The sequence below is a fragment of the Scyliorhinus torazame genome, chromosome 7, assembly GCF_047496885.1.
Source record: "Scyliorhinus torazame isolate Kashiwa2021f chromosome 7, sScyTor2.1, whole genome shotgun sequence".
NCBI lineage: Eukaryota > Metazoa > Chordata > Chondrichthyes > Carcharhiniformes > Scyliorhinidae > Scyliorhinus > Scyliorhinus torazame.
In genome coordinates this window covers 80,342,838-80,369,701 of record NC_092713.1, presented here as the reverse complement: position 1 = coordinate 80,369,701, position 26,864 = coordinate 80,342,838, and the positions used below count along the sequence as shown (strand labels likewise).

The window sequence follows — 26,864 nt, the reverse complement described above, 5'->3', positions numbered from 1 at the left end:
GTTCGCAGTCACTTTCCCCTGGGTGGGGGGGCGTTCGCAGTCACTTTCCCCGGGGTGGGGGTGTTACAGTCACTTTCCCCGGGGTGGGGTGGGGGGTGTTCGCAGTCACTTTCCCCGGGGAGGGGGGTGTTCGCAGTCACTTTCCCCGGGGTGGGGGGTGTTCGCAGTCACTTTCCCCGGAGTGGGGGGTGTTCGCAGTCACTTTCCCCGGGGTGGGGGTGTTACAGTCACTTTCCCCGAGGTGGGGGGGGTTTCGCAGTCACTTTCCCCGGGGCGGGGGGGGGGTTTTGCAGTCACTTTCCCCAGGGTGGGGGGGGTTTCGCAGTCACTTTCCCCGGTGTGGGGGGGGTTTCGCAGTCACTTTCCCCGTGGTGGGGGGGTGTTCGCAGTCACTTTCCCCGGGGTGGGCGGTTGTTACAGTCACTTTCCCCGGGGTGGGGGAGTTTCGCAGTCACTCCCTGGGGTGGGGGGGGTTTCGCTGTCACTTTCCCCGGGGTGGGGGGATTTCGCAGTTACAGTCACTTTCTCCGGGTGGGGGGTGGGGGTGTTTGCAGTCACTTTCCCCGGGGTGGGGGGGTGTTCGCAGTCACTTTCCCCTGGGTGGGGGGGCGTTCGCAGTCACTTTCCCCGGGGTGGGGGTGTTACAGTCACTTTCCCCGGGGTGGGGTGGGGGGTGTTCGCAGTCACTTTCCCCGGGGAGGGGGGTGTTCGCAGTCACTTTCCCCGGGGTGGGGGGTGTTCGCAGTCACTTTCCCCGGAGTGGGGGGTGTTCGCAGTCACTTTCCCCGGGGTGGGGGTGTTACAGTCACTTTCCCCGAGGTGGGGGGGGTTTCGCAGTCACTTTCCCCGGGGCGGGGGGGGGTTTTGCAGTCACTTTCCCCAGGGTGGGGGGGGTTTCGCAGTCACTTTCCCCGGTGTGGGGGGGGTTTCGCAGTCAGTTTCCCCGTGGTGGGGGGGTGTTCGCAGTCACTTTCCCCGGGGTGGGCGGTTGTTACAGTCACTTTCCCCGGGGTGGGGGAGTTTCGCAGTCACTCCCTGGGGTGGGGGGGGTTTCGCTGTCACTTTCCTCGGGGTGGGGGGTGTTCGCAGTCACTTTCCCCGGGGTGGGGGGTGTTACAGTCACTTTCCCCGGGGTGGGGGGTGTTACAGTCACTTACCCTGGGGTGGGGGGTGTTACAGTCACTTTCCCCGGGGTGGGGGGTGTTACAGTCACTTTCCCCGGGGTGGGGGGGGGGGGGGCGGGTTCGCAGTCACTTTCCCCGGGGAGGGGGGTGTTACAGTCACTTTCCCCGGGGTGGGGGGTGTTACAGTCACTTTCCCCGGGGTGGGGGGTGTTACAGTCACTTTCCCCGGGGTGGGGGGGGGGGGCGGGTTCGCAGTCACTTTCCCCGGGGTGGGGGGTGTTACAGTCACTTTCCCCGGGGTGGGGGGTGTTACAGTCACTTTCCCCGGGGTGGGGGGTGTTCGCAGTCACTTTCCCCGGGGTGGGCGGTTGTTACAGTCACTTTCCCCGGGGTGGGGGAGTTTCGCAGTCACTCCCTGGGGTGGGGGGGGGTTTCGCTGTCACTTTCCTCGGGGTGGGGGGTGTTCGCAGTCACTTTCCCCGGGGTGGGGGGTGTTACAGTCACTTTCCCCGGGGTGGGGGGTGTTACAGTCACTTACCCTGGGGTGGGGGGTGTTACAGTCACTTTCCCCGGGGTGGGGGGTGTTACAGTCACTTTCCCCGGGGTGGGGGGGGGGGGGGCGGGTTCGCAGTCACTTTCCCCGGGGTGGGGGGTGTTACAGTCACTTTCCCCGGGGTGGGGGGGGGGGGCGGGTTCGCAGTCACTTTCCCCGGGGGGGGGGGGGGGGCGGGTTCGCAGTCACTTTCCCCGGGGTGGGGGGTGGGTGTTACAATCACTTTCCCCGGGGTGGGGGGGGGCGGGTTCGCAGTCACTTTCCCCGGGGAGGGGCGGTGCTCCGCGCGCGGTTTCCTGTCTCAGGTGAGTGCTCGCGGTCTGAGTCATTTCCGCCGGGGCAGGTGAGGCCGGAGAGCGGAGCCGAAACTGGGCTCCGGGGGCCGGGCAGCCAATGTGGAAACAAGGTCCCGGACAGGAGACACGTTGCTCACCGGCAGCGCGGAGAGCTGGACCTTGATGCGGGTGTGAGGTTCTCGGGGCAAAGTTGGTGAAATCAGCTGGAAGAGCAAAGTGTAAACAATTAGTGACTCGGGCCTGGAACTGACAACCCAGGAATTCCCCCGAGACCAAAACTTTAGTTGGAGCCAAGTTTTTATCCGATAAGGAGGTGGAATTTTCACTTGACATCCGAATGTGAGCTGACTTGGTTTATTCTTGTAGTTGAATTTAAGGAATTGGTGGATTAATCTTCAGTAGTTCGGTTAATATCATTTACTTTCTGCAGTGGGCGGACAACTGGGCGTGAATTGGAATAGTCGGGAAGTCATAAATTTACCTTCACCTGATCAGAGGTTTAAATCTTAAAAGAGTGTGGTGAGTTCTTCACCATTGAGGTAATGGTGATCTCTTTGTTGTACGAAGTACTATTTTAAAATCTGTTAGGGCAACTTATATGTAATGCTGTAATTTTTAAATGATGTGGAGGTTAAAGTACAACAGGTTTGTTTCGATGTCACTAGCTTTCGGAGCGCTGCTCCTTCCTCAGGTGAATGAAGAGGTATGTTCTAGAAACACATATATAGACAGATTCAAAGATGCAAGACAATGCTTAGAATGCGAGCATTTGCAGGTAATTAAGTCTTTACAGATCCAGAGATAGGGGTAACCCCGGGTTAAAGAGATGTGAAAAGTCTCAAGCCAGGATGGTAGGGTTTTGCAAGCCCAGGCCAGATGGTGGGGGATGAATGTAATGTGACATGAATCCAAGGTCCCGGTTGAGGCCGTACTCGTGTGTGGAACGGATGAACGGACATCGTGCGACAATCGCCAGGCAGGAATGTTCCCTTCCAGTCGGGGAACATTTCAGCAGTCAAGGGCATTCAGCCTCTGATCTCCGGGTAAGTGTTCTCCAAGGCGGCCTTCAGGACGCGCGTCATCGCGAAATCACCGAGCAGAAACTTATAGCCAAGTTCCGCACACATGAGTACGGCCTCAATCGTTGGATTCATGTCGCATTACATTCATCCCCTACCGTCTGGCCTGGGCTTGAAAAATCCCACCATCCTGGCTTGAGACAATTGACACCTCTTTATCCTGGGGTTACCCCTATCTCTGGATCTGTAAAGACTTAATTACCTGCAAATGCTTGCATTCAAAGCATTGTCTTGCATCTTTGACTTTGTCTATATATATGTTTCTGGACCATACCTCTTCATTCACCTGAGTAAGGAGCAGTGCTCCGAAAGCTAGTGATTTGAAACAAACCTGTTGGACTTTAAATGGTGTTGTAAGACTTATTGTAGTTTTTAAATGTTATTTATGGTATATAGACTTTATAGGTACTGCTCCCTCTTCATTCTGGTTAATGAGTCTGAAATTATAGGAGCCCAGTCAGTCTTAAGAGCAAACCTTGGAAACTTAATTTGTTACAGAAATAAGCACAATGAAATAAACATGAAGGCTCCTGCAATAATAATAATAACAATAAACTTGTAAATAATGTCACAGTCACATAACAGATTGATGGTTGGCTGAAACAAAACATGGATATATGGTCAGAAATTCATCTGGGTGTCAACTTTGCAAACAGCCTTGTTTAGGATCAGACACCTGTCAAGAAGAAGGATGCTGTAAGTGGTTAGGGAATGGAGTTTATGGCAGGGTTTGAAGGCACTGGCTTTGATCTTTCCAGTGGATAGTTGGAGAAAATCTCTCCTCATCCAGTACTGACTGTTGGAAAGGTAGCCTGACAATTTAGACATTGGAAAGATTGGGAGGGGTGGTAGTGAAATAGAGTTGGCGAGTTGGTGGCTATCATCAATGTATATGTGAAAACTGATGTTATATATTTGGATAATGTCATTGAGTGGCAGCATTTAGCTGAGAAGTAGAAGAAGTCAAGGATAGATCCTTGGGGAACACCAGAGTTAATGGTACAGGAGTGGGAAATAAAACAGTGGGTGATTCTCTGGTTATAACCAGATAGACAAGAATTAAACCAGGCAAATGGAGTACCACCAGTTAGACAATATTGGAGCAGTCTTAGTGGATAATGTAGTCAACCACAATAAAGGCGGCAGACTCGTCAAGAAGGATGTAATTTGTGACTTTCAGTGTTGTGGCAAGAGCAGAAATCTGATTGGAGGGATTCAAACAACACCTTCTGGGAAGGATGGGCACATTTTTGGGAGGTAAAGATATGTTCAAGGCACACACACATATGCACACACCACAGCTTCACCATCCACACAGATACACCACCCACACACACCAAAATAAATAAAATGATCTGTCAAATGCTAAGATGGGGAACAAACAATGGTTAAATGGCAGAAATGCATGTGCAGAAGACAATGAGGCATAATGCGACAAATCTTAAAAAAAGCAACATGATAGCGCTGAAGGGGTTAGATAAATTGAATGGAAAGCATACAAAACTGGCAAAGTGTGAGACCCTCCAGCAACCAGGAAGTTGGACCAACCTTAACACTAATGCAGACTAAAAGCTGATCAATGAGAAGTCCGAATATGTGCTCAGTATCGGTTTCAGTCAATATTTGGAGTCCTATCCTCAAAACCAATATGCCCCACTGTAGCATGGTGACCATAACTGCCCGTAATAAACTCTCCGTAGAAAAGCAATGTAACTGTTGAACAAGAAACCGATTACGTTTGGGTGCCATGTATACTTTTGTGATTCTTGATCAATGTCTTTCACTATTGCAGATTTCCTGAAAAAGGCTAAACAATCAAAGATAAAATCATGCCAGAAAAGCCTGTAGCAGGTACTGTCTTTGTCTATTTGTTTACATTTTAAGGAACTGAAATACCTATTATCTGTAATAGTATATTCAACGTCTTGAGACTTACTGTTATACCTTTCTCATTTTGCTGTCACACAGGGCTCTGGCCTTTGCAAACCAAAGTAACATGTCCACACATTGCAGCTTTTTCAACTAAGCTAAAACTTAGGAGACAGTCATTCCTTCAACCCTGGGGGTTCCTTTCCCCATTTCAATGTCTTGACCAATCCGAGTCAACTTGCCTGTTTTGAATTTGAACAAAAACTTGGTAGTTAACTGATCCCTGGTGCATTCTCCATGGCAACACCATGTACGTACCAATCAAAGTCCACTTTCCAACCAATCAGCACACTCTTCTCATGCAGTATAATTTGTTGTTCCTGTTGAGATTTGAAATTCTTGTGCAGTTGTCTTGATGGGCACAAGAACAAAAGCTCCAGTAACATGCCTCTTTTCTCAGCAATACTCATAAATTTGTGAAACTTGGTACCCATGACACTTGGCAATGCCTGGGGGGAAAAACAATTATCCACAGTAATTCCTGCTCTTACTAACTTCAATTGAAATACGGTCTACTATTTAGTTCTTCAACTAATGCGGTCCTGTAGGACAAGTTCAAATGCAGAAAGACCTTGACAATATCCAGGCTTGGGCTGATGAGTGGCAAGTAACACTTGCACCACAAAAGTGCCAGGCAATGACGATCTCCAACAAGGGAGGACATAACCATTGCTCCATGGCATTTATTGGCATCACCATCACCATCACTGAACCCCCCAATATCAAGTTCTTTGGGGTTACCATTGACCAGAAACTGAACTGGACTAGTCAAATAAATACTGTGGCTACAACAACCGGTCAAAGGCTAGGAATTCTGAGACAAATAGCTCACCTCCTGACTCCCCAAAGTCTGTCCACCAAGTACGGGGTGCAAGTGTGTTGGAATACTCTCCACTTGCCTGGGTGAGTGCAGCTCCAACAAAACTAAAGAAGCTCGACACCATCCAGGACAAAACAGCCCGTTTGATGGCTACCTCTTCCACAAACATTCAATCCCTCCACCACCGATAAACAGTGGCAGCAGTGTATACCATCTACAAGATGCACTGCAGGAACTCGCCAAGACTCCTTAGGCAGCAGATACCTGGGAACATCACCACCTGGAGGTTCCCCTCCCAAGTCACTCACCATCCTAGCTTGGAAATAAATATTGCCGTTTCTTCACTGTCACTGGATAAAAATCCAGGAACTCCCTCAATAAAAGCACAGTGGGTGCACCTACACCACAGGGACTACAGCGATTCAAGAAGGCAACTCACCACCGCCTTCTCAAGGGCAACTAAGGATGGACAATAAATGCTGGCCTAGCCGACATCGTCCTCATCTCGTAAATGAAAAAGCATGGGATTAATCCGGAATCAAGATAGCTCCAATTAATTGGGAATGAAAGTAAAGAGAGCTATTGAGTTTTTTTCTGTATTTACTATTGAAAATTGCAACTTGCAGCTCTTAGCAATTCTTCCCCCCTATGTACCCACCATTCCCTATCTGAAAGAAATCGAAGACTCTTTTAAGTGTGCTCCTGAATTCTTGATTCCCCACAATGGGAAACATCCTCTCAGCATCTACCCTGTCAATCCCTCTCAACATTTTATATGTTTAAAGAAGTTCACTGTTCATTCTTCTAAACTCCAATGAGTATAATAATAATAATCTTTATTGTCACAAGTAGGCTTACATTAACACTGCAATGAAGTTACTGTGAAAAGCCGCTAGTCGCCACATTCCAGCACCTGTTCGGGTACACCGAGAATTCAGAATGTCCAAATTACCGAACAGCGCGTCTTTAGGGACTTGTGGGAGGAAACTGGTATAAGCCCAATGTGCTCAACTCTTCCTCTTAAGACAATCCCCTCAATTTTAGAATCAGCCTATTGAGCTTTTTCTGAACTTCTAATGCAAATACAGCCCTCCTTAAGTAATGAGACCAAATTTATACACCACATTCTATGTATGGTCTCACCAATGCCCTGTACAGCTGTGGCAAGACTTCCATCCCCCTTGTAAATACAGGCAAACATTCTGTTTGCCATACAAATTACTTTCTGTACCTACATGCTAAACCTTTGTGATTCATGTATTTGCACATCCACATCTCTCTATGCTGCAGCATTCTACAGTCTCTCTGCAATGTAATAATATTCTTCTTTTCTATTCTTCTTGCCAAAGTAGACAATCTAGTTTTTTTCCACTTTGTACTCCATACACTGATTTTGTTCCCGCTCACTTAACCTGCCGATAACCAGGCTACCCCCCCCCCCCCACCCTATTGCTGTAATCTCAGTTAATCTGCACACCTTTGGACTGTGGGAAGTAACTGGAGCACCCAGAGGACCACACAGACACAGAAGAACATGCAAACTCCACACAGACAGTCACCCAAGGCTGCAATTGAATCAGTATCCCAGGTGCTGTGAGGCAGCAATGCTGACCACTGTGTCACCTCACAACTTGTTCTCCTATGCATCTTTATTGTGTTGTTGCAGTTTATTAACTTGAAAATGATCCATTTATTCCGACTCTCTGTTTCCTGTCACCTATCAATCATCTATCCATTTGCGAGAGAGGTGATTGGGAGAATTTCAGAAAATGGCAAACAAGGACCAGGAAACTCATAAAGGAAGGGAGAATAGAATATGAATGTAAACTAGCAAAAAACATTAAAATCGACTACAGATTTATATAGGTTTGTAAAAGGAAATGTTTAGCTTAGACAAATGTGGGCTCATTACAGGCAGTGTCAGGAGAATTTATAACGGCAATAGAAAAGCTAAATGATTACTTTGTGTCTGTCTTCACTGAGGAAGATGCAAGAAATCTCCCAGAATTCGAGATCCAAGGGACTAAGGAGAATGAGCAATTTAAGGCAATTAGTATTAGTAAGAAGGTTGTATTGGAAAAATTAATGGAACTGAAGGTTGGTATGTATGTTTCTGGCGCCTGATAGTTTATATCCCAGAGTAGTGAAAGAGATAGTTGTGGAGAGAGTGGATGCCTTGATCAACTTCCAAAATTCTGTAGATCTGGAATGGTTCTGCAGATTGGAAGGTAGCAAATATCACCCCACCATTTAAGAAGGGAAGGAAAGAAAAAATGGGTAACTACAGACCTGTTAGCCTTGCATCAGTAGTAGGGAAAATGCTGAATCTGTTATGAAGGATGCTATAAATAAACACTTAGATAATAATGACCTGATAGAGCATAATCAATATGGATTTATGAATGGGAATTAATGTTTCAGGATGTTACTGACAAAATTGATAAAAGGGCCGACAGTGGACATAGCGTACTTGGATTTTCAGAAGGCTTTTGATAAAGTCCCCCAAAAGAGGTTGGTTAGCAAAATTAAAGCACGTGGGATAGGAAGTAATGGATTAAGGATTGGTTAATATGTAGAAAGCAGATTGGAGTAAACCGATCATTTTTGTGTTGGCATGCTGTGGCTAGTTGGCTGCTGGAAGCGTTAGTACCTGGGCCCAGGCTGTTCAAAATATATATCAGTGATTTGGAAGTGGGGACCAAATGTAATATTTCCAATTTTGTGGATGACACAAAGCATGGTGGGCGTAGTGAGAGTGTAGATTGGCTTCAAGGGGGTTAGTGAGGGCAAGAGCATGGCAGATGGAATATTTTATAGAAAAATGTGAGGTTATCCACAAATCTGGAAGAACAAATGTGCTCAGTATTTCTTCAATGGTAAGAGATTAGAACGTGTAGATGTGCAAGGGGACCTGGGTGTCCTCGTCAATAAGTTACTGAAAGCTGACATGCAGGGACTGTAAACAATTCGGAAGGCTAATGGTATGTTAACGATTATTGCAAGGGGATTTGAATACAGGAGCAGGGTCTCAGTTCGGTAGAAATTTGCTTTGACGACACCTGGAGTACTGTGTGTGCTTTGGTCCCCTTACCTTAGAAAGGATATTGTTGTCTTTAAGGGAGTGCCGCAAATGTTTACCAGACTTGTACCCCAGGACCGTGGGACTGTCCTATGAAAAGGTAGCAAACTGGGCCTGTATTTAGAGTTTCGACGAATGAGAGGTGATCTCATAGAAACCTACAAAATACTTAAGGGATGGACAGTTAATATGTTTCCCCTTGCTGGGGAGTCGAGAACCAGCAGACACAATTTCAAAATAAGGGGGAAACCACTTGGAACAGAGGTGAGGGAAAATTATTTTACTCAGAGGGTTGTGAATCTTAGCAATTCTCTACCCCCGATGGCTGTGGAAGCTCAGTCATTGAGTATGATTCATAGTATCATCGAATTTACAGTGCAGAAGGAGGCCATTTGGCCCATCAAGTCTGCACCGGCCCTTGGAAAGAGCACGCTACCCAATTCCAAGCCTCCACCCTAACCCGGTAACCCAGGAACCCCACTCAAACTTTATGGACACTAAGGGCAATTTAGAATGGCCAATCCACCTTCCCTGCACACCTTTGGACTGTGGGAGGAAACTGGTGAACCGGGAGGAAACCCACACAGATACTGGGGAGAACGTGCAGACTCTGCACAGTCAGTGACCCAAGTCGGGAATCGAATCTCGGACCCTGGAGCTGTGAAGCAGCAGTGCTAACCACTGTGTCACCATGCTGCCCATTTTTAAATGGGCATGTTTAAAGCAGGAATTGACAGATTTGTAAATACCAATGACATGAAATAGATATGGGAATAGTGTGGGGGAAAAAGGTACTGAATTCAATGATAAACCACAATCCTATTGAATGGTGAGCAGGCTCGATTGGCTGAATGGCCTTCACCTACTTCTCAGTTCCTGTGTCCAATGTCCCATGTAAACTTATCATCGCCAACACCATGAGCTCTGGTACAGTAGCTCTTTATGTGGCACCTTATTGAATGGCTTTTGGAAATCCAAATACAGGAGTATTTTATCCACCCTGTTTGTGACATCTGATTTGTTATGTTGCAGGTGTAACATAAGCGGCTTCCTTGTGGTGCATTTGACAAAGGAAGGTTCAGACGTGGAGATAACTTTAACACATTTATTAAACTATTTACACTTCTATTACTCTGGTTCGACACTACTGCTAATCCTACTATAGCTACCCAGACTGACTAACCAGCTGCTGCAATCCACGTGGTGGGTCTAATATTGAATTAATCCTGTGTCTGTACTCACTGACTGTCTCCACTGGAAAGAGGCAGATCATGTGTGTGGTGTCCCTTTATATATGGGTTGGTGTAATGCCCCCCTGTGGTCGTGTCACTTCCTTGTGTATCGTGAATGTCTATTGGTCATGTCCTATCTACTTGATCTATTGGTTGTGTATGTGTGTGTGATGTTTCTGGTGTTCCCTCTAGTGTCTAGCTCACCTACATGTATTTACATTGATGCACACCACCACATCCCCCCCTTTTTTATATGTTCATATTTTCTGTACACTTTAAGAAAATTGAACAAAGAATAGGTAGATAAGGTAAGGTATATACAAGTTATGGGAACAGTGATTAAACAATGAGTCCAAATCATTCGTGTGAGTCCAAAAACCATCAATCATCATGGTCAAATGTCTCTCTTGGTTATGAACGCCATCAACGTCCCTGTGCCACAGGAACCAAGAAGTGGTCAAATCACTTCGCTGTCTGATTTGGAGTCCCTTTCTTTTTTCGATGTTTGTGATGATGCTGTCGGATGGCATCTTGTAGCTGATAAGGTGTTGATGTTGAAGAGGTACCATCAACAGTATCATTCGAGGTCATGGATGTGCCATATGTTGAAGTTGGATAAGACTGTATATACTGGTTCTGGCCACGTGCTGTGCAGGGAGGGTGATCCTGCTGAGAACCGTTGAAGCTTGTCGAATTGGAAACAGAATTGCTGCTGGCATAAATACCTGGTGATGGTGTGAAACTAGAACCTTGCATCTGATAGGAATATGCCGTCTGGCCAGGCTTGGGTGCAGCAAATCCTGGGTTGTAACTAAGGCATCCAGTCTATAATGCAGTTTGCGCTTGCGGTAGTCTTCCTTCGGTCTTGAATCCATTAGTGGGAAATCTAGTGCTGGCCTGTTTGAGAATATGCTGCATAGACTGCTGGCTGCTGCATGCCTGAGTACTGGGTTTGTCCAGCATGAGCTGTCATTGGCTGCACTGTTGGTGTGGAAAAAATGTGTGGATATTGCTGTGGTGAATATTGGTGTATTCCTCTTGGACTGTAGCAGCTGCTTGTTATTACTGACCCAGTGTAATTGTTAAGTGATCCATCTCCTGTCGTTGTGGCATCTGCTGACACCCTGAGCATGCCATCACTGAGGTTGCGGCACTCCCTGTCTGGAGTAAAGTCCGGCTTACGTGAATCAGAGTCGGCGTTTGGTTGCTCCCCATCTGGAGTCTGGTCTGTTTTAACTGAGTCAGTGTTGGTTTGTTGATGCTCCCCGTCCGGAGTCTTAGCAGGTTCACTGGAGTCAGCTGAGATTTCTTGAAGCTGCACGTCTGGAGTCGGAACATGCAGGAATGCATTGACTTGTGGAGAGGTTCGAGCGAATGAGGGTGGAAGTATCGTGGTGTCACCGGAGTCACCAGTGGTCTCACAGTGATCGTTGAGTGCCTCTGTACACACCAGCTGAGGTCTGTCACTTTGCACATCTTGCATGGGAAGTGGGATGTTGCCGTCACTTGTCTCACACACCATGGGTAGATCGTCAGTAGCTTCTTGTTGTTTGCTTGGTTTGGGTAAATGGTCAGAGTCTTCACCTGGTGGTGCAAACAATGTGGGTGGACGGTCATTGTCTTGCTGTTGTCCTTCATTTGGGCTTGGACTGTCATCGTCGCTTTGTTCTTCACTGCAGCATGATAGACCGTCATGGTCGTCCTGCTGTGCAGTGGAGCGTGGTAGACTGTCACAGTCTTCTTGCTGTTTACTTGAGCATGGCAGACTTGCATCGTCAACTGCTAGTTGGTCAGAGGAGGTTGCTAGACCCTCATGGTCTTGTTCCTGCAAGGACTGTGCGTCAAAGTCTTGCGTTGCTTCTATCGTGGAGGCTGTCCACGAGCTGGCTGCGGAGGCTTGTGACACTGGAGTCACGTCTTGTGTGTGCAAGGACTGTGCTCTGGAGTCTTGCGATTCTTCTATCGTGGAGTCTGTCCACGAGCTCGCTGTGGAGGCTTGTGACACTGGAGTCACTTCTTGTTCGTGCAAGGACTGCGGTGTGGAGTCTTGCGTGTCTTCGTAGAGTCGGGAACCCTGAGCGGTGTGTGGACCACGCTCTGTGTGGCAGCAGGCCGCTCTCTGTGGGCTTGTACCACTCTCTGTCTCTTGGTTTCAGGCTGCAGCATCATCCTGCACTCATGAGTTGGGATGTCATATCTGCTGGGCTGAAGAACCTCAAATCCGAAGAACGAATCCGCGTCTGCGGCAGATTCAATATGGGGTTCGCCAATGTGCAACACATCTAGTTGCGGTTCGGATTTGGTACTGGGGTAGCCTCCCAAGGTGAAAGGTTCGTCCGAGTCGTAGTCTTCTAGGACCATGTCATCACTGTTTGCGCTGGAGCTGTCATTGGGCTTGCGAGGTCCAGAGAAAATGTAAAGGTCGGTATCGAAGTATTCGAGGTCGGAATCATTGGTTTGGGCGTAGGTAACTGCTTGTTGCAAGGTTCTTCGGAGGTTAATTTCATTCCCTGCTTCAATTTGAGACATTGTGCTGTCATTCCTGGTGAAGGAAGGTTGTTTTACTGCTTTAAAAGATTTTTTCTTTGATTTGGGACGTTTCCCCTTTAAATGGGCATGACGGGCTCTGACTCTGACGTCATGACGCGCGTGACGTAGCGTGTAGGAAGCGATTGCGCATGCACAGATCGCTGTTCTATTATCGATGGTCGTTTTCGTGATTGCGCACGCGTGGCGTCTTGCGCATGCACAAACGGATCTTCCCGTTCTGTGCCCTTCTCGCACAACTGAGCAAGTGCAGTCCCTGTAGAAAGATGGCCGCCGACCAAAATTGTTCTCTGCTCCGGGATTTCGGCCTCGAGGTGAGTACTGGCGCTTCACTTACCTTTTCTTGCTGGTTGGAGTGTGTTTTCCTCACAGTATTTGCCGAATTTGTCCAGGACTGCCTGGAAGTCGCTCCTGTTTTGCCCCTTGGAGAACTTGAATTTTTATAAGATTTCTTCTGCTCTGGCACCGGCGATGGTGAGGAGAAGCTCTGTTTTTTTCAGGATCGGCCACTTCTTCTAGTTCGGCTGCCACCAGGAAGATTTCAAATGTTTGCCGGAATGCCTGCCAGTTTTCGCGGAGATCGCCGTGGCACTGGAGCTGCTGCGGAACCCGGATCTCAAACATCTTGCCTGGCTATTGCTGGTTGTCACTGTACGCTGAGGTATGGCTATGTGGATTGAAACAGTTCACTTCTGTTGTAGGTTATGTTGTAGGTGTAACATAAGCGGCTTCCTTGTGGTGCACTTGACAAAGGATGGTTCAGACGTGGAGATAACTTTAACACGTTTATTAAACTATTTACACTTCTATTACTCGGGTTCGACACTACTGCTAATCCTACGATAGCTACCCGGACTGACTAACCAGCTGCTGCAATCCACATGGTGGGTGTAATATTGAATCAACCCTGTGTCTGTACTCACTGACTGTCTCCACTAGAAAGAGGCAGATCATGTGTGTAGTGACCTTTATATATGGGTTAGTGTAATGCCCCCTTGTGTATCGTGAATGTCTATTGGTCATGTCCTATCGACTTGATCTATTAGTTGAGTGTGTGTGTGATGTTTCTGGTGCTCCTTCTAGTGTCTAGATAGCCTACATGTATTTACATTGATGCACATCACCACAACATCCTCAAAGAAGTCTTATAAATTTGGCGAGCATGATTATTCTTTCACAGAACCATATTGCTGGATTGTATCCTAGTTTTCTAAATATTTGCTACTTATTAATGGATTCTAGCATTTTGCCAATCACAGATGTTAGGCTAACTGGCCTATAAATTCCTGCTTTCTGTCTTCCTCCTTCCTTGAACAGGGGCATTTTCAGAATCTATGGAATTTTAAAAAGTTACAATTGATGCAGACACTCTCTACAGCCACTTCTTTTTAGGCACTAGTATGAAAACCATCAGGTCCAAGGGACCTGTCAGCCTTTAGTCTTTTGTGGTTTTACTGCTTGGACCGGGAGCCTGATGGTCTGGGTTTGGTTGCCTTCTTGACAGAATTAATTCTTGAATGTTCAGGTTGGAAAACTTACATTAATAGGGAGACCAAATGAAAGTTGCTGTGTCCCACCCAGCCAATCCAAAATACGCCCGTTTCCAAGTCAAGGAAGCCATTCGATGACCCATGCAGTTACTGTGCTGCTTTGAATGACATACAAGCTCTGAGAAACTATGAGAAGGTCCTAACACTGACCTCACATATTGTGGCTGGTTTCCAGAATGGCCTAAAGACAGGAATGGCCTCTGTTGACTGATCCTCAGCCAAGGACGCAGTGATATATGGTCATACTGCTGAAATTCTTCAAAATGATCTGCCATGTGAAAATCCTACAACTAATCAACTCCATGATCAGCAATGGACAGTTTTATGGGCACAATGGAGATTAAATTAGCTGCCCATACTTAATCACCAACAGACTCATTATGATCAGTTCTCACATTGGCTTTCTTCAACATGTATACCAATGAGCTCTCTCCTACAAAGTCACGACTCTTCGTATATGCTGACAATTTGACCCTGACGTTCCAAGCTAAAGAACTTCAGGACATTGAGAAAACTTGCAGTGAAGATCTATGTTCTCTGGAAACTTACTTCAGAAAATTGAACAAATTGCAGGCTAGGGAGAACTTCATGTTCTGTCCAGTGGCCGATTACTCACCATGACCCAATGCCAAAATATCTTGGCATTGTTCGGTGTCGTACATTAGCTACATCCCGAGAACATTGGAGCCAAATTCAAGGTGAGAGTGAATCTCATACAGAAACTGCCGGGTAGTACCTGAGGCAGCGGAGCCCACACACTACACACTTCTTCACTCGCCCTAGCCTACCCAACAGCAGAGAGTACTGGTGCTCAACCTGGCTCAGGAGCTGCCACACAGGTGTGAGCTATCTACCTCCAGGAAGTCATTAGGATTATTTCTTGGATGTTGAGACCAACACAGCTGAGTGGCTTCCTCTGCTAACACTTATTGAACCTTCTGATGTCTGCAGGGAAAACATCCTCAAAGAGCATCACTGTCTTGACAAGTAACCCCATTGACAGTGAACCTAAAAAAGAAACACCAATGAACTTATCCCTTCTGGAACACGATGACAGCTCGATGCCTGCAAACAACAGCAACCATAAGCTGGTAACTGACATAAGAGATGAAGTCCCAGGTTTCAACTTTCCACAGAAAATCTGAACAACCCTAAACTGCAAGTGACACATGATGAACTGCCCAAATTGTGATTCGCCACATCCAAGTCAGACTATCGCCAGGCATATCTAGGTACCCATTGCTGGTGGCATTGTAACCATTCACACTTCCTCAGCTGAAGCTATTAAGTCGATTGTTAACCTGGACATAAAGCTGACTTCCCATACAAATAAAAAATGTCTCATTAGTTTTCCACTTGATTTTCTACTACTCTTGGGATGCTTTTTGTGTCTTCTACTGTCTAAAGACAGATACACAATACTTGTTCAAAGTCTCTGCCATTTCTTTGTTTCCCATTATTAACACCCCCCCCCCCCCCCCCCCCCCCGTCTCACCCTCTTGGGGACCAACGCTTAAGCTACTTTTTTCCTTTTTATATACTTGTGGAAGCTTTGCTATCTGTTTTTATATGTCTTGCTAGTTTTCTCTCATACTCCAATTTCTCTGTCTTTATTTTATACTTAGTCATCTTTTGCTGCTTTCTAAATTTTTCCCAATCTTCTGGCCTACCTTTGCAACATTTCTCCAGTGGCACTAAGGCACAAGAAACATGCTCTCAGTCCCCATAACTGGAATTCTAATGCTATACTAACCTCATGGTCACTGCTAAATGTTACATTTCTCCCATTATGATAAATTCCACATTTCTTTATGTTTGTTGCATTTCAGCATCCAATCATCATTTATTTTAATATTAGAAATTAAAAATGAAAAGATTCAAAGCTAATAAATTCACTTGCCTTTCAAGAGACTATTTCAACATGATTGACTGTTTGACCTGCTTACTGACATCACTACTGCTTGATGGGTTGGAATTCTTTTGACTTGATGCCAGGCTCGATCAAAGGGAAAATCCATGTCACGATGATTGCTAGATATTTGCCTGAAGTTTTCTTTGAGACCAATTGCTTAATTAACATTGTAGCCAATTGTTAGACCGACTCTTGGGCTCAAAGTACCAACCAGATTGCTTATTTAAGTAAATTAAAAGTATAAAACAGTAGCAACCAACACTGGGTTTGATTCCTGGCTTGGACCACTGTCTGTGTGGAGTCCACATGTTCTCCCCATGTCTGTGTGAGTTTCCTCTGGGCGCTCCAGTTCCCTCCCACAAGTCCTGAAAGATGTGCTTGTTCGGTGAATTGGACATTCTGAATTCTCCCTCCGTGTACCCGAACAGGCCCCAAAGTGTGGCGACTAGCGGATTTTCACAGTAACTTCATTGCAGTGTTAATGTAAACCTACTTGTGACAATATTAAATATTATTACTATTATGCTCTTTGATATAAAATAATAAACACAAGACTCACTTGTACATTTTAAACTTAAATTTGGTCTTATGATATGGAACATGTTGCTGTTTCAAACTAATCCAGATTCTCTACTGCTCAGCATAATCTTCAAATCACAGAGCCATTTTGCTGTCTGAAAAATTGGCTGCCCTCCTGACCCCTGTGCCGAAGGAGAATATGATTTTAAAAATAACCTGGCTACCCAGGCATAACACAAGTTGTGACTCAGGGAACATGACAAAAAGGAAGCACGTGATTGACGTACATATATCGATATTTCCAGCTGACAGACCATGATAATGCCCTCGGTGAATTGGAACATATGTTTTCATGTGACTGGACAATTTTCAAAAAAGCCGCAACAGGGAAAGCATGATGGGGAAACTGACAGTGAAAGTCTGCATTACATGCAAAATTTGGAATACATTCTTGTGAAATATCCTTTGGTGCTGCTCTTAGAAAATTACATGCCTGCTTTATTTCTCTTCCGATATTAAATATGTTATTAATTTTCATTTTATTACAATTATTCCATTGTGGTATTACATTTCATCGTTCATCTGGTGCTCTCAATCCCAAATCCCTTCAAGACTACTCCACTGCAGCCACGCCAATCCAAGGAGGCCAATGTGATTAGAGTTCTATTAAATGTAGATGTCACCACAGTCCTAGAGAACCATAGGCTGCTCTCCCCTTTCAGAGCTGACAGGTGGTGAATTAACCTGAAGGTCACCACACTTTAGGTGACGGGCAAGATTGAGAAAGAACAGTCTTCATGAGTACCCTCAGCCGGTACAGGAATTGAACCCGCGCTGTATCACGAATCAACAATCCAGGCAACTGAGCAAACTGACCCCCGGCCGCCCGGAGATCTATTCGAATATGTGCTGTAACAAATGTTTTACATAGTTGCAATTGGAGTATGCTAATTTTGTTTTGTGAATTTTTCAATGTACAGTCGATAAGCAGCAAGTCTTACAAGCAGTGGCTCGCTTGCAGTCACGATTGCGTGAGAAAGGAGATTCATCTCATCATGAGAAGCTAAATGCTTTACGTGATACAATTGAAAGCCCTCTATTTAATCAAATACTGACCCTTCAACATTCTATCAAACAGCTGAAGGAACAGGCAAGTGCTTAACATGTTGCTTTGTTATTGTACATGCAATTCTTTGTTCATTTGTTTTGAATTAAAAATACATTGCATTCTGAGATTTTCTTGATCTAATCTTTGTGAAGTTGTACTTTTGAGTTCTAATTTGAGTGACAAATGTGTGTATATTATTTAGATTGGCTGTTACTGGCTGTGTAGCAATCAGTATAAAGAGAGTACAATACAGACCAGACAAAAGCTCTGTACATCATTTTAAATGAATTCCTTTATGATTTGGAACAGAATGGATTTTTAAACTGTCCCATGGTAAATTAAAATATCTTCCTTCAGGGAGTAATTAATTACTGAGTATAGTTACAGTCTCAATAGTAGCCTGTTTGTTAGTGAATGCTCTTAAAATTCAAATGGTGCAAGATTGTAAAAATGTGACTTCATATCTATCTATTCACAGCTAAACCGTATGTCCACAAATGCATCTCCTAATTTTGACTTTTCACAAGCGGGGCTCTTGGTGTTCAATCCAGAAAGTCATGTTAATAATCCAGCTTTGACAAAAGACACAAAACTCTTTCCGGATGATCCAATTTATGACCAACCAAGATTGTTGCCAACACCTGAAAGAACCCACAATGAGTTTGATAAAATTATTCAAACTTTAGCTCAGGTCAGTGTTTTTTATTTAACATGTTGGAACAAGCTATTATTTCAAAATTCATTTGTGCGAAAGTACTGAAAACGGTATTTGGGTAAAATTATGACAGTGTTGCTTGGGCTACTGTGGGATGTTGAAGTGTGAAAATTCAGAGTGGAAAGTTGCCGAATGTCATGTGATTTGATTACTGAAATTCATTACGTTTCAGTTGTCTCATTTAGAGTAAATGATGAAAGCAATCTTTTTTATGATTTTCTAACAACAATTACAAATGTAAACATGATTCCGTGAATATCACCTCCCCCCCCACCCACTCCCTAAACCAACAACCATACTCAGCCAACATGGCTTACACACACAGCTCCCCAGTCCCCCCTCCTCCACTCGCTTGTCTCGCCTAAACTAAACTAAACTATCTCCCCCTACCCCCTTCATTCCCTAACCCCACCCCCCTTATTATATCTGCTAACAGTTTAATTTTCCCCAAAGAAGTCGATATACGGCTGCCACCTCCGGACAAACCGTAACGTTGATCCTTTTAGGGCGAACTTGATTTTCTCAAGCCTAAGAAACCTGGCCATGTCGCTAACCCATCCCCCCAATTTCTGGGGCTTCGAGTCCCTCCACGCCAATAAGATCCATCTGCAGGCTACTAAGGAGGCAAAGGCCAAAACGTCAGCCTCTCTCACCCCCTGGGCTTCCGGGTCTTCCCACACACCCAAAATCGCCACCTCTAGACTCGGTGCCACCCTTGTCTTTAAAACCGTGAACATGACATCGGCAAATCCCTGCCAGAATCCCCTAAGCTTCGGACATGCTCAAAACATGTGGACATGGTTTGCGGGCCCTCTCGCATACCACCCACACCTGTCCTCCGCTCCTTCAAAAAACCTGCTTATCCAGGCCACTGTCATATGTGCCCAGAAGACCACCTTGAATTGTATCAGGCTGAGCCTGGTACATGATGAGGACATGTTGACTCTACGCAGTGCATTCTCCCACAGACCCGCCTCTTGCTCCTTGCCCAACTCATCCTCCCAGTTACGCTTTACCTCCCCTATTTGAGTTCCCTCCCAATCCATAAGCTCTTTATAAATTTCCGAGACCTTTCCCTCCCCCACTCCCATTTTTGAAACTACCTTATTCTGTATCCCCTGTGGCGGTAGAAGCGGATATGTCAAGACCTGCCTCGGTACAAAGTCCCTCACCTGCAGATAATTCCCTCCTGGCAGTTCAAACCCCTCCCCAAAATCCTCCAAACAAGGAAAGCTCCCATCAATAAACTGGTACCCCAGCCTCTCAATCTCTGCTCTCTGCCGCCTCCGAAACCCCCATCCAACCTCCCCGGCACAAACCGGTGGTTACGACAAATTGGAGCCCACACCGACGCTCCCTCCACTCCCATATGCTGCCGCCACTACCCTAAACCCTCAGAGCTGCCACCACCACCGGGCTTGTGGAGTACCAAGCCGGTGAGAATGGCAGAGGTGCCATTACCAGTGCCCCTAAACTTGTGCCCCTACATGATGCCGCCTCCACCCGCTCCCATACCGACCCCTCCCCCACTACCCACTTCCTAATCATAGCTATATTTGCTGCCCATTAGTAATTCCTAAAGTCCGGTAAGGCCAGCACCCCCCATCCTCGGCTCCGCTCCAACAGCACCTTCCTTACTTGCATGGTTTTACCCGCCCATACAAATCCAGTGATCACCGCATTGACCCTCTTAAAAAAAGCTTTTGGGATAAAAATAGGGAGACACTGGAAATTAAACAAAATCGCGGGAGAACCGTCATCTTTACGGTGTGTACCCTCCCCGCCAGTGACAATGGGAGCATGTCCCACCTCTGAAAGTCCTCCTTCATTTGCTAAACCAACCGGGCCAGATTTAATTCATGTAACTGCTCCTATCCCCATGCCACCTGAATTCCCAAGTATCAAAAGCTCCCTCCCACCACTTTAAACGGCATCTCCCCCAGCCTCATAGAACATAAAACATTACAGCGCAGTACAGGCCCTTCGGCCCTCGATATTGCGTCGACCTGTGAAACCACTCTAAAGCCCATCTACACTATACCCTTGTCGTCCATATGTCTATCCAATGACCCTTTGAATGCCCTTCGTGTTGGCGAGTCCACTACTGTTGCAGGCAGGGCATTCCACGCCCTTACTACTCTCTGAGTAAAGAACCTACCTCTGACATCTGTCTTATATCTATCTCCCCTCAATTTAAAGCTATGTCCCCTCGTGCTAGACATCACCATCCGAGGAAAAAGGCTCTCACTGTCCACCCTATCCAATCCTCTGGTCATCTTGTATGCCTCAATTAAGTCACCTCTTAACCTTCTTCTCTCTAACGAAAACAACCTCAGGTCCCTCAGCCTTTCCTCATAAGATCTTCCCTCCATACCAGGCAACATTCTGGTAAAACTCCTCTGCACCCTTTCCAATGCTTCCACATCCTTCCAATAATGCGGCGATACTCCAAATGGGGCCGCACCAGAGTTTTGTACAGCTGCAACATGACCTCATGGCTCCGAAACTCAATCCCTCTACCAATAAATACTAACACACTGTACGCCTTCTTAACAACCCTCTCAACCTGGGTGGCAACTTTCAGGGATCTATGTACATGGACACCGAGATCTCTCTGCTCATCCACACTGCCAAGAATCTTACCATTAGCCCAGTACGCTGTCTTCCTGTTATTCCTTCCAAAATGAATCACCTCACACTTTTCTGCATTAAACTCCATTTGCCACCTCTCAGCCCAGTGCTGCAGCTTATCTACGTCCCTCTGTAACTTGTAACATCCTTCCGCACTGTCCACAACTCCACCGACTTTAGTGTCATCTGCAGATTTACTCACCCATCCTTCTACGCCCTTCTCCAGGTCATTTATAAAAATGACAAACAGCAGTGGCCCCAAAACAGATCCTTGTGGTACACCACTAGTAACTGGACTCCAGTCTGAACATTTCCCATCAACCACCACCCTTTGTCTTCTTCCAGCTACCCAATTTCTGATCCAAACTGCTAAATCACCCTGAATCCCATGCCTCCGTATTTTCTTCAGTAGCCTACTGTGGGGAACCTTATCAAACGCTTTACTGAAATCCATATACACCACATCAACTGCTTTACCCTCATCCACCTGTTTGGTCACCTTCTCAAAGAACTCAATAAGGTTTGTGAGGCACGACCTACCCTTCACAAAACCGTGTTGACTCTCTCTAATCAAATTATTCCTTTCCAGATGATTATACACCCTATCTCTTATAAACCTTTCCAAGATTTTGCCCACAACAGAAGTAAGGCTCACTGGTCTATAGTTACCGGGGTTGTCTCTACTCCCCTTCTTGAACAAGGGGACAACATTTGCTATCCTCCAGTCTTCTGGCACTATTCCTGTACACAAAGATGACTTAAAGATCAAAGCCAAAGGCTCAACAATCTCCTCCCTAGCTTCCCAGAGAATCCTGGGATAAATCCCATTCGGCCCAGGGGACTTATCTATTTTTACACTTTCCAGAATTGCTAACACCTCCTCCTTATGAACCTCAAACCCTTCTATTCTAGTAGCCTGAATCTCAGTATTCTCCTCGACAACATTGTCTTATTCCTGTGTGAATACTGATGAAAAATATTCATTTAGCACCTCTCCTATCTCCTCGGACTCCAAGCACAACTTCCCACTACTGTCCTTGACTGGCCCTACTCTTACCCTAGTCATTCGTTTATTCCTGACATATCTATAGAAAGGTTTAGTGTTATCCTTGATCCTACTTGCCAAAGACTTCTCATGTCCCCTCCTGGCTCTTTTTAGGTCCTTCCTAGCTAACTTGCAACTCTCGAGCGCCCTAACTGAACCTTCATATCTCATTTTTACATAAGCCTCCTTCCTCTTGACAAGTGTTTCGACTGCTTTAGTAAACTACGGTTCCCTTGCTCAACCACTTCCTCCCTGCCTGCCAGGTACACACTTATCAAAGACACGCAGTAGCTGTTCCGTGAACAAGCTCCACATTTCCATTATGCCCATTCCCTGCAGTTTTCCTCTCCATCCGATGCATCCTAAGTCATGCCTCATCGCATCATAATTGCCTTTCCCCCAGATATAACTCTTGCCCTGCGGTATATACCTATCCCTTTCCATCACTAAAGTAAACGTAATCGAATTGTGGTCACTATCACCAAAGTGCTCACCTACCTCCAAATCTAACACCTGTCCTGGTTCATTACCCAGATCCAAATCCAATATGGCCTCGCCTCTCATTGGCCTATCTACATACTGTGTCAGGAAACCCTCCTGCACACAGTGGACAAAAACGGACCCATCTAATGTACTCTAACTATAGCGTTTCCAGTCAATATTTGGAAAGTTAAAGTCCCCCATAACAACTACCCTGTTGCTTTCGCTCCTCTCCAGAATCATCTTTGCAATCCTTTCCTCTACATCTCTGGAACTTTTCGGAGGCCTATAGAAACCCCCTAACAGGGTGACTTCTCCTTTCCTGTTTCTAACCTCAGCCCATACTACCTCAGTAGACGAGTCCTCATCAAACGTCCTTTCTGCCACCGTAATACTGTCCTTGACTAACAATGCCACCCCTCCCCCTCTTTTACCACCTTCCCTGAGCTTAATGAAATATCTAAACCCTGGCACCTGCAACAACCATTCCTTTCCCTGCTCTATCCATGTCTCCGAAATGGCCACAACATCGAAGTCCCAGGTACCAACCCATGCCGCAAGTTCACCCACCTTATTCCTTTGAAGGTTTTAGTTTAGACGGGCAGCATGGTTGGCGCAGGCTTATAGGGCCGAAGGGCCTGTTCCTGTGCTGTACTTTTCTTTGTTCGCCATTAACTGCCTTCCTTGGACAAATCCTGGCCGGTCCTCCCCTATCACCCCTGGGACACAATCCTCTATTTTCAAGGCCAATATCTTGGCCAGCATTTGGCGTCTACATTCAGCAGGGACATTGGCCTGTATGACCCACATTGTTCTAGGTTCTTCTCCCGCTTCAGAATCAGGGAGATCGAGGCCTGTGACATTGTTGAGAGAAGGACACTTCGCTCCCTAGCCTCATTAAACGCCCTAACCAGTAAATGCCCCAGTACTCCAGAAAACCTCTTATAGAATTCCACTGGGTATCCGCATAGCCACAAGTCCCTCCACTACTTCAAAGAGCCCGATTGGTGCTCCCAGACCCTCCACCAATCTTTCCTCCACCCTCAGAAACTCCAGTCCCTCCAAAAACTGCCTCATCCCCTCCACACCAGCTGGAGGCTTCGACTCGTACAGCCTACTATAAAATTCCTTGAACACCCTGACTACTCCCGCTGGGTCCAAGATCGTGATCTCCCACTATCCTTCACTCTTCCTATCTCCCTAGCTGCCTACCGTTTCCTGAGCTGGTGTGCTAACATCCTGCTGGCCTTCTCCCCATACTCCTACACCGCCCCTTTCACCTTCCTCAACTGCCCCACCGCCTTCCCTGTGGATAGCAGACCAAACTCCATCTGTAGCTTCTGCCGCTCCTTCAACAGCCCTGCCTCCGGGGCCTCCGAGTATCTCCTGTCTACCTGGAGAATCTCCCTAACCAGCCTATCCATTTCCGCCTGCTCCACCTTCTCCTTACGCGCCCGTATCGAAATAAACTCCCCCCTAACTACTGCCTTCAATGTCTCCCAGGTTGCTGCCGAAACCTCCCTTGTGTCATTTATCTCCACACAGTTCTGGATGGCCTCTCCCCTGCCCACACACCTCCTCATCTGCTAACAGTCCTATATCTAATCTCCAGTGCGAGCGCTTGCTCACCCGTAAATCCACCCAATGTGGAGCATGGTCCGACACTACAATCGCCGAGTACTCGGCTTCTGCCACCCCTGCAAGGAAAGCCCTATCTAAAACGAAAAAATCGATCCGGGAATACATTTTGTGTACATGAGAGAAAAAAGAAAACTCCTTCGATCTCGGCTGTCCAAACCTCCATGGATCAACCCTCCCATCTGTTCCATATACCCCTTTAGTTCCTTTGCAGCAGTTCCTTTTGTCCTCTAACTCGACCGATCCAGCCTCGGATCTATAACCATGAAAGCAATGTGTTGAGTTTTTTGATGAGTTTTCCTTTTAACAACGCTATTAGGCCACAACACTTAACTTAATCACAGATTGTTGTACAATTTCAATGCAATTTTTCTGAAGCCCTGCATTATATGATAGTAAAATTGTTGTCAGGGATATTTTTCTCACGTTCTCATATGTTGTAATTGTGGTGCTTGTCCTTGATAAGATTTGGTTTTGTTTAACATTATGCTTGACTCTGGATATTTAGGCACTTGAACTGTAATTTAATGTTTGCCTTTTATTAATTCATGTTTCCCAAAAAAACTCTTAGGGAAGAGAAGTAGAAAATATTGAACTGAACAAACCAGCAATGGGAGGCCTGGGATTCAGTGTGGTTGGTCTTAAAAATGACAATATTGGCGAGCTTGGTATCTTTATACGAGAAATACAAAAGGATAGTATAGCAGACAGGTAAGAATATGTTTTAATCACATACTTTTGATATTCATGAAGCTTGGATTAAAGAAAACACGACTGAACGTTTTGAGAAATTCACTTTAAGCAGTCATGTTTCAATTTTTTTTCAATTTTTGTTTTTACAAGAATTTTCCAATGCAGTTTTACTTTTTCAGTATAAAATGTAAACTTGTTTTCATTGTGGTGTAATTATTTCTTTCTGCAACATTGAGAATACAATACTTGTAAGATTGTATGAATAAATCTAACAGTTTTTATCATTTGTTAGACATAACTTGTCTGTTTAACCTGGGGGATTGTTTGGTGCCAGAAATCTCTGGGGAGTGTGAGCTGATAATGTTATAGTGAGGGATACCAGGCATCCAGGACCTGAGTGAATTGTGCATTTCCTTAATCAATCAAACAGAAGGATTGTGAAGTGAGCAGCTCAAAGGACTGTCAAGGGAGTGTTAATTAGAGTAGATTGATTTAACGTCAAATCATATGGAAAGAGAACGATAAAAGACAAGGAAAGGAAAAGCGAAAATAAATTAAATTTCACATTTTAAAATATTCAATACCAATTTACAGCTGAATGATTATAACTCAATGCTTGAAACATATAGCAAGGCAGCACAGTGGTTAGCACTGTTGCTTCACAGTTCCAGGGTCCCAGGTTCGATTCCCGGCTTGGTTCGCTGCCTGTGCGGAGTCTGCACATTCTCCCTGTGTCTGCGTGGGTTTCCTCCAAGTACTTGGTTTCCTCCTACAAGTCCCGAAACACGTGCTGTTAGGTAATTTGGACATTCTGAATTCTCCCTCAGTGTACCTGAACAGGCGCCGGAGTGTGGCGACTAGGGGCTTTCCCCAGTAACTTCATTTCAGTGTTAATGTAAGCCGAATTGTGACAATATAAAAGACTTATTATTATTACTTTATGGAAGAAGGAAAAGGACCCGCTACAATGCGGGTCCTATAGACCTATTTCCCTCCTAAATGTAGATGCCAAGATCCTGGCCAAGAGAATAGAGGAATGTGTCCCGGGGGTGGTCTACGAGGACCAAACTGGGTTTGTGAAGGGGAGACAGCTGAACACGAATATACGGAGGCTGTTAGGGGTAATGATGATGGCCCCACCAGAGGGGGAAACGGAGATAGTAGTGGCGATGGATGCCGAGAAAGCATTTGATAGAGTGGAGTGGGATTATTTGTGGGAGGTGTTGAGGAGATTTGGTTTTGGAGAGGGGTATGTTAGATGGGTGCAGCTGTTGTATAGGACCCCGATGGCGAGCGTGGTCACGAATGGACGGGGATCTGCATATTTTCGGCTCCATAGAGGGACAAGGCAGGGATGCCCTCTGTCCCCATTATTGTTTGCACTGGCGATTGAGCCCCTGGCGATAGCGTTGAGGGGTTCCAAGAAGTGGAGGGGAGTACTTAGAGGAGGAGAAGAACACCGGGTATCTTTGTATGTGGACGATTTGCTACTATATGTGGCAGACCCGGCGGAGGGGATGCCAGAAATAATGCGGATACTTGGGGAGTTTGGGAATTTTTCAGGGTATAAATTGAACATGGGGAAAAGTGAGTTGTTTGTGGTGCATCCAGGGGAGCAGAGTAGAGAAATAGAGGACCTACCGTTGAGGAAGGTAACAAGGGACTTTCGTTACTTGGGGATCCAGATAGCCAAGAATTGGGGCACATTGCATAGGTTAAATTTAACGCGGTTGGTGGAACAAATGGAGGAGGATTTCAAGAGATGGGATATGGTATCCCTGTCACTGGCAGGGAGGGTGCAGGCGGTTAAGATGGTGGTCCTCCCGAGATTCCTCTTTGTGTTTCAGTGCCTCCCGGTGGTGATCACGAAGGCTTTTTTTGAAAGGATTGAAAAGAGCATCATGGGTTTTGTGT

General features: G+C 46.0%; 1 protein-coding gene across 8 annotated transcripts in view; it reads left to right on the top strand.

Moving 5' to 3' along the window:
• Positions 1 to 2,020: 2,020 nt before the first annotated feature.
• Positions 2,021 to 26,864, top strand: part of patj (PATJ crumbs cell polarity complex component) — a 565,709-nt gene continuing 540,865 nt past the window's right edge. For 7 of the 8 annotated variants that reach the window (XM_072510952.1, XM_072510955.1, XM_072510950.1 and 4 more), the window contains exons 1-5: positions 2,021 to 2,312; positions 4,845 to 4,903; positions 17,621 to 17,790; positions 18,227 to 18,439; positions 24,829 to 24,968. In XM_072510952.1, coding sequence (XP_072367053.1) covers positions 4,882 to 4,903; positions 17,621 to 17,790; positions 18,227 to 18,439; positions 24,829 to 24,968 — 545 coding nt within the window. In that variant the 5' untranslated portion in view covers positions 2,021 to 2,312; positions 4,845 to 4,881. Of the gene's footprint in view, positions 2,313 to 2,403; positions 2,493 to 4,844; positions 4,904 to 17,620; positions 17,791 to 18,226; positions 18,440 to 24,828; positions 24,969 to 26,864 lie in introns of all 8 variants that reach the window. The other variant, XM_072510949.1, reaches the window with a different exon arrangement.